We start from the raw sequence: 15164 nt of genomic DNA on the forward strand, positions 1-15164 counted from the left end.
GAAACGTCGCCAAAGTGTGCGTAAAATCCTGCAGAGCATCTCTTTATAATATGGTAGAAACTGAGTTACAGGGCGACGCATGCGATGATTACAGGTCGGTTCCTCGGGATTAAAGGGGATGCGAGGCAGGAGGCTGGATGGATGCGAGGATGTGCGGAGCGTCGGGGAGGAGCGCTCCCTCAAAAGCCAGCAGCAGTGTCGCGTAATGTGCCAGTGCAGCCGGAGAGGCGCAGCAGACAGGGCGCAGCAAACAGGGATCCGAGCAGCTGCAACTCCAGGAAGAGGTGCTGGGAGGCCCAAGCAAGGCAGGTAGGATGCTAGAAATCGAGCAACATTTGAATCTTAATGCCGATGCATCGTCCTCTTGTCGGTTTAGGTTGTGGCTGCGATGCTGAAAAGGATGGCGGATTGGTTTCAGACTCCTGATGACAGCCAACTTTTCACCAGTCTTGCTTCTAGATATAGAAATATAATGAATTCTAGTAAACACACATAATTGTTTATGTGTTGTGTACAGTTAACGTGTTCATAAATCCATGCAAAAAGTTCCTTATGCATGACCTGTAAGTGTTTATACACATTAGATGACATGTTTTTGCAAAAGGCCAGTCTTCACAAAGCAAATCAAAAGCAGCAACCTATTTTCTGAAGTGCATGTTTGTGATGAATGAGTGTTTTTATGCTTTATTTTCATTTTTGTTATCTAGTTGTCAGTTCGAAAGTGCAGTAGCTCTGACTGAAACTACAGGGCTTAATTACAGGATGTGCAGTGACCTGTTGCCCCACCCAGCAGCCTCATATGGAACCTAGTTTTTAAAACTGTGTGTGGGGCCACTGTGCTACACCCCAAAAGAAAACTTCAAACACCGACTGCGCCCCGGACACCATTTGTGAAAGCCTGCCGCCCTCTAACATATGGGTGACACCCAGTCCTGAACCTGACATTACTGTCAGCACAAACCTCTCATGTGGTTCAGAAACCCAGAAAAGTCAGGGTGGGTCCATGTTCAGTGTGACTATTTTTGCTGCTTCCCCTATGAAATGGGGCGTGCTGTCAGAGATACGACAACAATTATTTGTTCTCTCTGTCAAGATTGTGTTTGTGTCTTGATGAACAGCCCTGGTTGTTAATCTGTTATAATGAGTCATGAACATATGAGTGGTACAACCCAAAGGTTTCAAACTTTTGCTCGCTGTCATTCGCACTGTTGACATGACATGTTTTCTGCTAAATGAAAATGCAGGCTGCCTACTACCTAAATTAATGCTATTCTGGTTATCAATGCTATTATTCCTGTTACATCTACTAACTGGTGGTTCAAACTAAAAGCGAAAAACCAAGCACTGTCCTTTAGCACAGTTTTTACATACACTACCGTTCAAAAGTTTGGGCTCACCCAGACAGTTTCATGTTTTCCATGAAAACTCACACTTTGTTCATGTGCTAACATAATTGCACAAGGGTTTTCTAACCATCAATTATTGTTTCAACACCATTAGCTAACACAATGTAGCATTAGAACACAGGAGTGATGATTGCTGGAAATGTTCCTCTGTACCTCTATGGAGATATTCCATTAAAAATCAGCCGTTTCCAGTTAGAATAGTCATTTACCACATTAACAATGTCTAGACTGTATTTCGGATCAATGTTACCTCCACTGGAAAAAAAATGCTTTTCTTTAAAAAATAAGGACATTTTTGACCCCAAACTTTTGAATGGTAATTTACTTATACAGTTGCTTGTAATTTTTTAAAATTGGTTTTGGAAAAAGATTTCACCCAGGTCCCACATGACAAGCCTTTATAGCGCGTTGCATTGTTTCAGATTGGATATATAAGATAAGGTAATCCTTTATTAATCCCACTGCAAGGAAATTTGCAGTGTTACAGCAAAGGGAATAGTGAAAACGCATAGCGAACATCAGTAAAATAAATGAAGAAGACATGCACACACACCACTGTTCAAAAGTTTGGGGTCACTTAGAAATGTCCGTGTTTTTGAAAGAAATGAATTTTCCAATGAAAATAATGTTAAATTAATCAGAAACTAGTCTAGACTTTGTTAATGTGGTAAATGCATATTCTAGCTGGAAACAGCTGATTTTTAATGGAATATCTACATAGAGGTACAGAGGAACATTTCCAGCCACCATCACTCCTGTGTTCTAATGCTACATTGTGTTAGCTAATGGTGTTGAAAGGCTAACTGATGATTAGAAAACCCTTGTGCAATTATGTTAGCACATGAATAAAAGTGTAATTTTCATGGAAAACATGAAATTGCCTGGGTGACCTCAAATTTTTGAACAGTAGTGTAAGTGCTACTGATATTGCACTGATTCTTCTATATCACACAGTTATTCTATGTGTAGAAAAAGATGATATTACTGTAATTATTTACAGTGAAGAGTATTTACAGTTAGCACCACATGGACAGCAGAAAAGTGCTACTAATAAAATAATGCATGACAAGTACTTTTACTACAGCTACTTTAGGAACATTTAGCCTGTAATATTTTTCTGCTTTTACCAGAATAAGATTTTGAATGCAATATTTCTGACTGGTAATGCAGTGGGTTTACTCTGAGTCTATAGTATTGCAACTCTTAATTAAGTAAAGTACAGAATATGCCCCTTACCTCCACTGCTACTACTCCACCTAATAAAAATGGTAATAACAATAAACACTATTCTTATTTCTCAAAGCAAAAAACAGGATTTTCTTTCATCACAGGTACTTTATTGTTAATTGCAAATTTTCAACAAGTGTGCAGACTTGTGTAAGGTACTGCAATGAAACCTTGTTTGGTGAGATTTCATTTTAAACAGCTAACATGTCAGAGTTCAAGACTGAAACATGCTACACTGCTGAACATGAAGATTCTGGACTTGTTTTAGAGCAAACATAAAGTAAACTCCTCTTTGTGGTCTCACCAGTTCTTAGAGGGCAGGGCCACCTCTGGCGTGGCTTATTTTTAACCCTCCTTTTGATGAAGACAGTCTACACGGTGCAGAAGAAGAAAATGAGTGGACAGCAAGGGTAGCATGTTATTATGAAGGCCCCGAAATGGAGTCAAAACCCTGGTTCCCCTGGAGTAAAATACAGCCTTCAAGGCCACTGGTTGACTTCTCTTGAAATAGCTTGGATGAGAGGAGGCGGCCAAGTTATCCATTATGGCCTGTGACCATGTGGAATAGGTTTTATGCCAGTTTTCCATCACCACCCAGTACTTGTTGCTGGTGGGAAAATGCTGTGTACTGTACACGAGGGAGGAGGGGACCGGAAAATGAGTCTAATGGAGACTCTCTGCTCTCCTGACCCTCACATGTACTGTACATACAGAGCAGTTTACTTAGGTAGATAGTTAGACTTTATTGTGCTTAGGGGGAACCGTTATTCACAGCACTTTACATCACCTTGACACACCTTATAAATAAGAAATGAAAGACAGAACTGTATGAGTTTCCACACAACAGCAACAAGCAGAACAACATGAAAACAAGACAAGTTGTTTTCGCAGCTGGTCTCCCTGTTCTTATGCCAACATGGCTGCGACTATCAGCCACTGGGAACATCGGAAAATAAATATTTCACATCTAATTTGTACTGAATGTTTCACTAACTTCACACAGAGGATGGACAGATACAGAAGTCCAAAAAAAAGCAAAGACTCATACATAAAGATGGAATTAGTACTGCCTCCTTCCAACACTTTTAAGCATCAAAATCAATACTTAGAACAACTGTCCCCTCTTTATGCTACTGTACCTCACTAATAGCATGAGGAGCATGGCATTGTAATTGGCTTATATTGTTTGTTTGTTCTTGTTGATCTTATTTGCCTTCTTGGTCAGGATTAACATACCATATGAGCCCTGAAGGCCTGTCAGAGCTTGTGTTCTGTTATCATCTATCAGTTGCATAACAGAGACTGTGTCTGCTGTGGGTTAGTCGGAGGGCATTATTCTGTTATCCCTTCACTGCTGTAATAATATTTTCCCAAAAATTGATTCTGAGGAAACTGATACTTTCAACGGCTCTCTCACATCCAGCCATACTCTATTTCTATCCCACCTTTTATCCTGCTGCCAGGCTCCTCTGCAAGTAAACATTGCATTCTGTGTGTACCGCTGACAACATTTATTGAGGGGCTGATAGCAATATTCTCCAATCCATTAATGGAGCAGTTAACGAGACTTAGAGTCCTTTTAGATGCGAAGGAATGAAAACGGTCATTGCTTTTGTGCACTCTCAAATCATTTCACATGCTCATCTGCAGCTTTGATTGTCTTCTGTGTGTCACTCAGACCTCCAGCTGTAAACAATGGTGTAACAGATAGATATACACTACCAGTCAAATGGACACACTTTCTCATTCGTTTCAATGAGAAAACGTGTCCAAAGCTTTGACTGGTAGTGTACTTAAAGGTAATGTCTGGCCATAAAAACAGCTGAAGTGACCATAGCAGCTGCCAGTTGAGTACAACATAAAAAAAAAACCTCCGCAGTGTCGCAGAAAGAGTTTGGAAATCCTAAAATAAGATTCTGACTGAACGTCCAAACAGAAAGCTGTCCAAGTGGTTCTGCTGAATGTCCAGCGAAAGGAAAATTTAACTCATAGCATTAACTCGCACAACCACATCTGTAATAGCTGGGTGATATAAAAATAGCTTTCCAGTCTAAAAGGGACGTTTCAGTCTGCAGAATCAAGAACTTAGCATCAATAAAGCCCGCATTTCTTACATTGTTTATCTCTAAAATAGGGAGGAGTGGAAACAAAAGTAAACCATAGTGTCTGTGTCTCATCATGTTGATCTGACATCCTTAATGTAACCTCCCAGTACCCGTTTACAGAAGTGCTTTTCTATCTTGTGCAAAGTTTGTCAGTTTCAACCTTCTGATTTCTCTCACGGCAGCTAAAAAGCCTCAACCGAGAGGAGCGGCGCCTGTGGATGGACAGTGCAGGCACCAATGGCATCACCGGAGCTTGTGGATGGAAGAGACTCTGCCGCTGATACTCTAAACCCAGGAATGGAGGGTGGTGCCGCGTCCAGCGGCGGGAAAACTTGTCCTGTCCACGTTCAGGGCGGAGAGGATGCAAAGAGGGGCTTTCGGAAAGGCATAGGCAGGCATAATGACTATGTGAAGATCTCTGTGCTGGAGTCCAAGGTCAGCCGTCTGCCCACGGAGTGGTGGAAGACGGCAATCGCTTTCTTTTATGCTGGTTTTAACTTGGTCCTGACAACAGTCGTCATCACAATCGTCCACGAGAGGGTCCCACCCAAAGAGAGCAGCCCGCCTCTTCCTGATAAGTTCTTTGACTATATCGACAGGGTCAAGTGGGCCTTTACAGTGACGGAGATCAATGGCATGGTGCTGCTGGCCATTTGGATGATCCAGCTGTTCTTCTTTAGATACAGGTAAGAACCATTGATGCTATCTGATGCACACTGATTACTTTCAGCTTAAAAGACAAGTTTGGTGATATCTGATCAGGTATCTTTAACCCTAACACAAAGAAAAAAATACCTTTGATATCACTGTTTCACACGAGCAGTTTAGAAAGCTGACAGCAAATAAATATACTCTGCATTTAAATGTTGCCGAAAAATGTTTAATTAACTGGTATCATGAAGGGGTTGCACAGTAGTTCAGTGGTTAGCACTTTCGCCTTGCAGCTAGAAGATCCCAGGTTTATGTCCCATCCTTCCCAGGATCCTTATGCATGGAGTTTGCATGGTCTCTTCCTACTTCCTCCCACAGTCCAAAAGCATCCATCCATCCATTATCTATTCATTGCTTAATCCTCATTAGGGATGTAGGGGGCTGGAGTCTATCCCAGCTGACTTAGGGTGAAGACAGGGGATACCCTGGACAGGTCACCAGTCTATCACAGGGCTACATATAGAGACAAACAATCACACTCACATTCACACCTACGGACAATTTAGAATTATCAATTAACCTGAGCATGTTTTTGGACGGTGGGAGGAAGCCGGAGAACCCAGAGAGAACCCATGCATGCACAGGGAGACCATGCAAATTCCATGCAGAAAGATCCCGGGAAGACCAGGACGCGAACCAGGGATCTTCTAGCTGCTAGGCCACCGTGCAGCCATTGTCCAAAAACATGCTGAGGTTAACTGGTGATTTTAAATTATCTGTAGGTGTGAATGTCTCTCTATATAGCCCTGTTATAGACTGGTGACCTGTCCACTGCCTTTACCCGAAGTCAAACTCCAGCCCCCTGCGACCCTAATGAGGATTAAGCAGTGTATGGATAATGGATGGATGGTGTCATGAAGTCTACCACATTTGCTAATTCGACCATGGGAATTAACCCTTTGAACTCCCAAGCAGTTTTAGAGCATTTCTTGCTCCCTGTGGGCTCATTATTCACTGCAATATAAAGTCCTTCACCTCTATGGAAACACAACAACTATGCCAAGAAGCAGAGAGAACTCAGAAATGTCTTCTGTGCAGGATAACACAGTTACAATGTCATAAATCGTAAAAAAGAAACATTTCTTTATTTATTTGTACAAAAATCTAAATTTACAGCATTTTTCCAAATGCCTACAGATGTTACCAGTGTGACAAAAGTGACTCTTCATACTGTACATATTTTACGACTTACATTTTTAATTTGTTTCCATACTTGTACTGCTCTTATATGCTCTGTAGAAGAACACCCTGACATTCAGCCCAGTTCAGCCGAAAAGTCCTTGAGTTTTTGTCACATGACTATCAGTCACAGCTCAGTCCCTGGAGCCAAAGATGTATTTTTGGCTTTTAAATGAGATGCAGAATAAAGTAATTTTGCTGAAACGTTACAGTTTCAAACTCCAGTTTGATAACTTTTTCTCACTGAACAGCACGTCACGTATAAGTAACTCAAGGACCATTACAACTTTGTAAATCTGATTCTCTTTCTACAGTTTCTGGCTGATAAATGGTCTAATTTACTTTCTTGTAAATACAAAAAAACTTTCAAACCCTAGTTTTGGAGTTCAGGGGATAAGACTTAGCAAAAATTTGCAATTCTCAACATGAAAAATTAAATCACAGCACGTTAGACATTAGAGAGGACATGTCATTATCGCTGTGTGGCCTTGTACTAAAACTTAATTTGACTGGCTGAACAGGAGCAAGATTGCCTGCAGTCCCCAGCATTTTGTAGATTTGAGTAGATGTTTGTCTTGTTATAGGTACACTTTATTAATCTCAGTGGTATATTGACATAGTTGCACTGTATATAAGGATTAAATAAATGGGTCATTCAAGAATTGGAGGACATTTAGGCTTCAAAATTTTTGAAAAATATACCTCTTTACAGTTTTCTGCTACATATTCATCAATAATAGGTAATAAACTATCAAAGGTACCATTTTTATTCCATGTTTTATTTGTTGTTTGCTAACCCTACTCTAATCACAGTAACAGGGTTGTTAATCCATGCTAATATTAGCTTTTTCTCAGGAGTAGAAGCTAGATATTTAGCTAGATGTTACTGCTGACCTAGAGGACCTCCCAGAGTGAGACATTCAATCAAGGCTATCAATGTTCTGAAAATATGAAAAATAGAAGAGAGGATGTAGCTTTGCTTTAACCATTCTTTTGGAAAACTGTTTGATGATGTTAATTCCAGCGTTTCATGTGATTCACTGTTTTTTTCTTCTTCTACCACCTAAAAAGGTTATGCTAACAGGGTTGTTGTGGGACACATGTTCCATGCATAATAATTATTATTTCAAGTATTATGTTGATTAAAAAAGTGTTCCCACAATTACAAGAGACATGACTGAAAAAAAATACAAAAAAGGAGATTTAAATTTCATTTTAAATATTTTATTTGAGATTCAATTTGGTCATCGGGGGGTGGGACAAGAGAAAAATGACATTTTACGAGGTACTCCAGACTTATTTGGTATTTTTAAAAATATTTTCAAACATTCTTTTCCCCTATTGGTACTTGTACATTTTCCATTTGCAGGTCAATAGCATGCAGACGGTTCTTCTTCCTCATCGGCACCCTGTACTTGTACCGCTGTGTCACCATGTACATCACCACCCTGCCTGTACCTGGTATGCACATGACTTGTGCTCCAAAGGTGAGTGGCCTTATGTAAACATCAGCAGCACTTTTTCTTCTACAGTCTCTGGGACTTGTTTTGTGCAGCCACACAAGTGGCTATAAAAAAAAGCCATTTTAGCTTTTACTGCCTCAGGAAACCAACAATACCGAGGTCCATTAGTGTCTGATCAAAAACATGTGCCCCTGGCAGTTGTTTGTTGTGTTGTGTAGAATGAAAGGATCAGAGGTTAGACAGTTGGATAGTGTTTTTTCTCAAAAAATGTAAAATGTTGACCGTGTATGAAAGACGGCCAGTCATGCCCTATAATTTACTTAGCAGGTACAAGAGCACAAGATTTTATCACAAATTTATTGTTATTTTGTGTAGTTGGAAATGCTGTTAACATCGTTATTGTCTAGTGATTCATTGTTGTGCCATCACTGTAAAGACTGAAATGTCAGACTATTCATTTAGTAAGAAACTGTTTTGATAATCGGTTGGTTGTAATTGTTTAGGTTAGTTTTTAAGTATTTCTGAAGGATTTTATCATGCAAGGAAAAACTATTCTGTTGTTTCAGCTTCTCAAATATGAAGACTGTTGATATTTTACATAACACTAAATTGAATATTTTTGACTTTTTTTAGTACTGTTAGAAAAAAAAGTCAAATTGTTTATTTTAGGCTTTGGAAACTTAAATTTTTCACTTTATTCCGACTTTTTGGAAAAATATTTGATTGCAAAAGACATCAGTAATGATAATATCCATGCTTTGCAGCCTTAAAGTTACTGCTCCTCCAGTGTTGACCTCCCTCATCACTTCCTTCCTGTTCTCTGGCAGCTTCACGGAGACTCCCAGGCAAAAATTCAGCGAATTCTGCAGCTGATTTCAGGCGGAGGGCTTTCCATCACAAACTCCCACCTCCTGTGTGGAGACTTCCTGTACAGTGGACACACGGTGATGCTCACCCTCACCTACCTGTTCATCAAGGAATGTGAGTGCTCAAAGAAAGGCTTGTTTGTTTGCTTGTGTGGAATAATTTATGCGATTTTGCCATGAATAATATATGAATCACATTGTGTGTTTCCACTCTGATTCCCTGTGGCAGATGTTGTTGTATGATATAGGGCGCTGTAGGCGCTAATAGGATACAAATAACTTTATTACTGCTTTTCTTTCATATAATATTTAACATTTGACAGCAGAGGTTTCAAGTTACCTTCTAAAGCTGTACATTTTAGAGATGTGACGTCCACGAGTGTCCGTCTTTTGAATGGCTCTTGCCCACGTTTTCTTCATGGGTCACCTGTGTGCCCCATGAGTCTGAGTTGTCCACGCTGCCTTCACGTGAACCACTAATGACATCTCCGAGTTTGAGTTTTCCACAGCGCGCTCCATTTACGTGAACGCAGCTGTACGTGCAGTGAACTTAGTCGAGTCCGACTGACTGGAGACTTTATCAGGGAGGAGGAGATATTAGTGACAGAAAAAAAAAACACAAAATGAGCCAGAGTCAAAGGAAACGTAGCATCATTTGGATGCACTTTTCTGTGGATGACACTTAAGGTAGAGCACAATGCAGTATTTGACAGAAAAACATCTCTTTCAAGACCGAGTCAATAAACAATTTATGCCACTATGGTGTAAATTCCAAAACTCTAAAGCACAACAGTAATTAACTATTAACTATTTTTGCAGAAAAATAATGCTGCTATATGGTTAATTTTACATTGTTTTTATAGAAAGCTCTATCATATAATATCTGCCAGATAATATATGTTTAAAATAACATTACAAAATATGTTAGAAATAGAGAATAAAGCTTGTTGATGTTAAAAATGCTGGAAAAAATCATTTCTCATTATGTGGAAAAAATAACCCATGAAATATACAGTGCATACTATGGTTTTTTAAAAAAATAAACATTGAATTGTTTCAAATGTAATAAATGTGAATTTGTATGGGTTTTGTGTCATTTAGGACATGGTTTAAGTTATTTGCAACAGTTTTTAAATTATTTTGGGCAAATTTAAATTGTTCTGATCCATATTTTATCCTACAACTGCTACCAGTGATTGTTTCCCTGATAAAAAGAGTCACCCCTGGTTGACTTCTAAAAAATAAATGAATATTACAGCGAGCCAGTCTTTTGAAAGGAACGGCTCCTTCAAAGAGCCATAAATCCCATCTCTAGACCATTTCTGGATATGTGATTGAAAGGTGAAAACATGTTAAATCAAATCAAATCAAATGCCTTTATTGTCATTGGACACATGTACAATGAAATTTTGAGTGCATCTTCCTTTGTGGGATAAAACGATAACAGATAAAGACAAAATATATAAATAAAAGAATATATATACTCTGCAAAATATATATATGTATGAAAATAAGTAAATAACATTTAAACAGATATTGCACAAACCCACCCAGAACTGCACTGCCCATGCTAAATGTTGTTTAAATTAAAACTTTTTAAAAAATTTCCCCTACTACAAAGATTTTGTTTCCCATCCTTCTGTTCTTGTCACATCTCATTCTTGTCACCAAATGGCAACAGGTGGCCTTTTATTTTACATTGACGATACGGAAGAGGAGACCACAAATCAGTGTTGCTATAAATATTAGCAGCACTCTTGTCTTCACTTTCTTCTCCCTGCAGACTCGCCGCGGTCGTTCTGGTGGTACCATCTCATGTGCTGGCTGCTGAGTGCCGTGGGGGTGGTGTGCATCCTGGTGGCACACGAGCACTACAGCGTGGACGTGGTTGTGGCTTATTTCATCACTTCCCGGCTGTTCTGGTGGTACCACACCATGGCCAACTTACAGGTGTGTGTGTGTGTGTGTGTGTGTGTCCCCTCATTGAACCCTGTTAAACCTGAGTCATTGTTTACGGAGGCCGGTACTCTCTCTGTTCTGGGGGTTTACATCAAGTGATCCAGCTAAACATCGCATGCTAACACCAGAATTTATTACCGCGTATGTTTAAACAAAATGGTTTATACATTACACATTATTAGAGACTTAGAAAGAATGTTTTTAATCTATGTCTATAAAGACTGGGTGTAACTTACTACCATAATACCATGAAAATGACAAATTACCCCTGATAGTTAATATTCACCATGATTTTGAATTGGAGAAGAACAATCAAGTAAAAGGGGAAAATACATCTTTGACCGCTGATTTCAATATTGTGTTTTATGCCTTTTATTAATCAATTTAGAAGAACAGTTTACAGTTAAACAGTTTCTAAATTATGTATTGTTTGTCTCTGCATTGTGGTTCACAGCTAATAAGAGGCCTTTGCAGTCTGAGTTAGACAAATCAAATGGCTTCTTTTTATTCTTCTATCTGCACCACGACTCAGATTTTCAAAAACATGAGCCTATCCTTTAATATAGGTAAGAATAATTAGAGGTTCTTTGCTAATGCAACTTCCAACCCACAAGACCTGAAAGAAAATCCAACCTTATCACAGTAGTTACAACCAAATATGCATTTCACAGTCCTCAGACAGACTATATGTCTCTGTTCTGTTACATTTTATTACTCTGCCAAGGAATGCGGTGGAGTTATGTGACGATCCGTGTTGGTTTGTCTGTCTGTCTTTTAGCAACATTACTCAAAAACAGACTTACGGATTTGGATGAAATTTTCCAGGAAGGTCAGAAATAACACAAGGACCAAGTGATTAGATTTTGGCAGTGATGCGGCTTATAGTCTGGATCCACAGACTTTTTAAAGATTTCTGTATCATTGCTAGATAGCAGCACAGCGTCACTGTAACTATGACAACAAGTGAACACTACATCAGCTGCCTGCTGATGATCACATGATTGCGATCCTGCTACAAATCCATCGCTGCGGACTTATCGGGACTTATCTGTTGGAAATGATACAAGGAACAAATAATTAAATTGTGGGGTGTTTCTGAGTCCCATCAATTCCCGCCGCCTGCTACATATTTAGGTCACGCGATTCGGTATCCGTACATAACGTACACATGAATAACACACACCTGTGCCCAGCACAAGGCCATTTTGTTTGTGGGTACGTCTATATTAAATGGACACATTTTATGTTGCCATGACTTCTGATCATCAATAACTAATAAATAAATGCTGCCTTTCTAAAATAAAAAATATGCTGTATTTCTGACAATGCCATATGAGGGAATGAACAGCCTTGGCGGAGTACTGCGTTCTCTGAGTGCTTTTCTTGTTATTAATATTACTCTAATGGATAACTTACATTGTTTTGGCAGACTCTGAAATGCTCGCCCAACAACTACCTCACCAACACCTGGTGGAACCCAGTATTCAACTTCTTCGAGAGGAACGTCCAGACCTCGGTGCCATGTTCCTACAGTTGGCCCATCACCTGGCCTCCCGCCTGCCTTAAGAACCCCTGCAAGAAGTACTCCATGGTACAGAGCACGCGGGAGGAGTAACACAACCCTGAAGCCAAAGCCGCAGCAGTGTTACTTGAAAGTCCTCTGAGGAGACATTCATTCATTCATTCATTCATTTATTCAATCTTGTCAGCTGGACAGGAACACTGATATCAAATTCAGAGCTATGAATGAAATGTTTCAGTGTTACGTGTCTAGAAGGATAATCATATTGTCTTTGCCACTGTGATTTATTTATGAATTAAAGTCCTGCAAGTCATTACTGTTTTTGTAAATTATAATTGTAACTGACCCTAGTGGTTTTAATGCATAAACAGGCAGTTGTTTGCATCATATTTGCAGGTTTGTTGCAGTATTTGTAAGACTTGATTGATTTTCCTCTTTATCTCTTCCATGCTATATATTTTTATGGGGTTTACCTCTATAATTTGTCAGTGTGCTCAAGTCACAAGGTGCCTTAGTGAGTTAAATGTCCGTAAGTATACAAAGCCGCCAATGTCTTAGTGTAATTGTTTTTCTTTCTTTGAGTTTTTTTCTTATCATTTATTTCATGTTTATTTTAGTCGCCTTGAGTGTGTATATCCCAGATGTAGTCTCAACATTGTACTGCTGTATTAAAATTTTACCATACTAAAGCTTCAATGTGCTCCTTTTTATTTAATTAAATAATTGATCAGGTAGATTGTTCTGCTGTAAACCACAAGCTGCATATGTATTAAAGTGGCATTGCCCATATTAAGAACAACAAGGTATAGGGCTATGTATATGTACAGAGTTATAAATGAGTTATGTATTGTGTATCTGCATAGTATATATAAAAGTACAATCTTGGATTTGTACTTTCCATTATAAACTATAAACAAATTTAGTATTAAATTGTAACTTAATTTGGATTCAGGATTTTTCCTTAAAGTTCTCAACTCCTATATTTAACATGATATTATTAGTTTGTACTAAAAAATGTACGAAGACTAAGAAAAAGAAACAAGATAACAAGAATACCAGAGACAGCAATGCAATAAATGTGAAATGTTAATCATAGGAGCGGTTAATATCATATTTTTTAAATAAAGAAGTTCACATCCTGTTGTTTGAATAGACTCACCCAATTACACGGCTACGTGTTTCTCTTCAGTGGTGAATATTGCAGGTATAATGTCAGAATGGATATAAAGGGGTTTGTCAATTTTTAATGAGCCATTATCAAACATTAGTCACTTCCATTTATAACTGTTAATAAATCATGGTTCTACAATCCACCAAGCGTCATATTATAAAGGGTCGTATAAGCAGTTTTCAAATGACTTTGAGTCGTTTCTTTTCAAGCTGATAGGTAGTCAGGCTTTATGGTCGGCTTTTTACAGCAATCAGACAGCGTACTGACAGCATCCACAGACAACGATGTCAACGTAGTCATTCACACAGAAAATAAATTCACGTTTGAATGCTGTTTATAGATTACAGCTCAGCATTCAACACTGTCATCCCCAGCAGACTGGCTGAAAAGGTCCTCAACCTTGGGCTAACACGCCCCTCTGCCAGTGGGTCTTGGACTTCCTAACAGACCCCAGACAGTCAGAGTTGGCATCAGGACATCGGGCACAAAGATTGTGACCATAGGGACCCCCCAAGGCTGTGTGCTTAGCCCACTGCTGTACACCCTCTTCATGTATGACTGCACCTCCTCCCAGAGCAGCACCTCCATCATCAAATTCGCTGGTGATACAACTGTCATCGGACTGATTACTGGTGGAGAGGAGAGAGCCTACAGGGATGAGGCGGCTCAGCTAGTGTCCTGGTGCCAGGATAATAATCTGTCCCTAAGCTCTGAGAAGACGAAGGAGTTGATTATCGACCTGAGGAAGAAGAGAGACCAACATGGCCCATTACACATCAATGGGACTCAGGTGGAGAGGGTGAAGACCTTCAAACTCCTCAGCACTCACATCAGCGAGGGCTTCTCCTGGACTCACAACATGCAACAGACTGTCAAGAAGGCTCAACAGAGACTCTTCTTCCTAAGGAAGCTGAGGAAATTTGGATTATCCAACAAACTCCTCAGCAACTTCTACAGATGCACAGTGGAGAGTGTCCTGACCACTTCTATCCCAGTATGGTACAGGAACTGCAGCAGTAAGGACAGGAAGGCTCTCCAGTGTGTCATTAAGACAGCACAATTCATCTGTGGAGCAGCCTTCTCCCCACTACACGACATTTATATCACCCAGGTCACAAAGAGAGCACACAGCATCATCAAGGAACACACCAATCCACAGTACACACTGTTCACACTTCTGCCGTCTGGCAGACACTACATGAGTGTGAAAGCAAGGACCACCAGGCTTAAGAACAGTTTCTATCTACAGGCCATCAGGCTACTAAATCACAGACTCACTTGCAATTAGGGCTGCCACCTTTCAGAAATTAAAATAAAGGACGCCCACCACGGCTCCTCGGGGCCACAGTTCAGTAAAGTTGGCAAGATATCCACAGATTCAGACTTCTGGCATCAATAACTCATTAGACATAGGTTGTCAAAACATAAACGATGCCTCTTTCACGTCGTCGTAAGGCAGACAACATGCTACAAGCCCAGTTTTATTAAAAGTAGCTGTCTTTCAAGCTGCAGGAATAACACCGGTGGTATTTAATTTTGAAAAAAGCACTCAGCC

The 15164-nt window shown here is 39.7% G+C and overlaps 1 protein-coding gene across 2 annotated transcripts; it reads left to right on the forward strand.

Moving 5' to 3' along the window:
• Positions 1 to 106: 106 nt before the first annotated feature.
• On the forward strand, positions 107 to 13134 carry sgms2a (sphingomyelin synthase 2a). 2 transcript variants are annotated; one of them, XM_035949869.2, is made up of 6 exons: positions 107 to 305; positions 4921 to 5424; positions 7998 to 8115; positions 8919 to 9072; positions 10741 to 10907; positions 12346 to 13134. In XM_035949869.2, the coding sequence occupies exons 2-6, from the start codon at positions 4976 to 4978 to the stop codon at positions 12529 to 12531; spliced, it is 1074 nt and encodes a 357-aa protein (XP_035805762.1). In that variant the 5' UTR covers positions 107 to 305; positions 4921 to 4975; the 3' UTR covers positions 12532 to 13134. The 2 variants fall into 2 exon arrangements, with proteins under 2 accessions (XP_035805762.1, XP_035805761.1); XM_035949868.2 differs by having other exon boundaries at positions 110 to 309.
• The last annotated feature ends 2030 nt before the right edge of the window (positions 13135 to 15164 follow it).

The sequence above is a fragment of the Amphiprion ocellaris genome, chromosome 4, assembly GCF_022539595.1.
Source record: "Amphiprion ocellaris isolate individual 3 ecotype Okinawa chromosome 4, ASM2253959v1, whole genome shotgun sequence".
NCBI lineage: Eukaryota > Metazoa > Chordata > Actinopteri > Pomacentridae > Amphiprion > Amphiprion ocellaris.

What these genes read in the sequence shown, in the direction of transcription:
- sgms2a (XM_035949869.2), top strand. Translation starts at nt 4,976, where the DNA reads ATGGCATCACCGGAGCTTGTGGATGGAAGAGACTCTGCCGCTGATACT. An exon ending in CTGTTCTTCTTTAGATACAG is followed by an intron (nt 5,425 to 7,997) that starts GTAAGAACCATT and finishes TTCCATTTGCAG; the next exon opens with GTCAATAGCATGCAGACGGT. An exon ending in ACATGACTTGTGCTCCAAAG is followed by an intron (nt 8,116 to 8,918) that starts GTGAGTGGCCTT and finishes GTTCTCTGGCAG; the next exon opens with CTTCACGGAGACTCCCAGGC.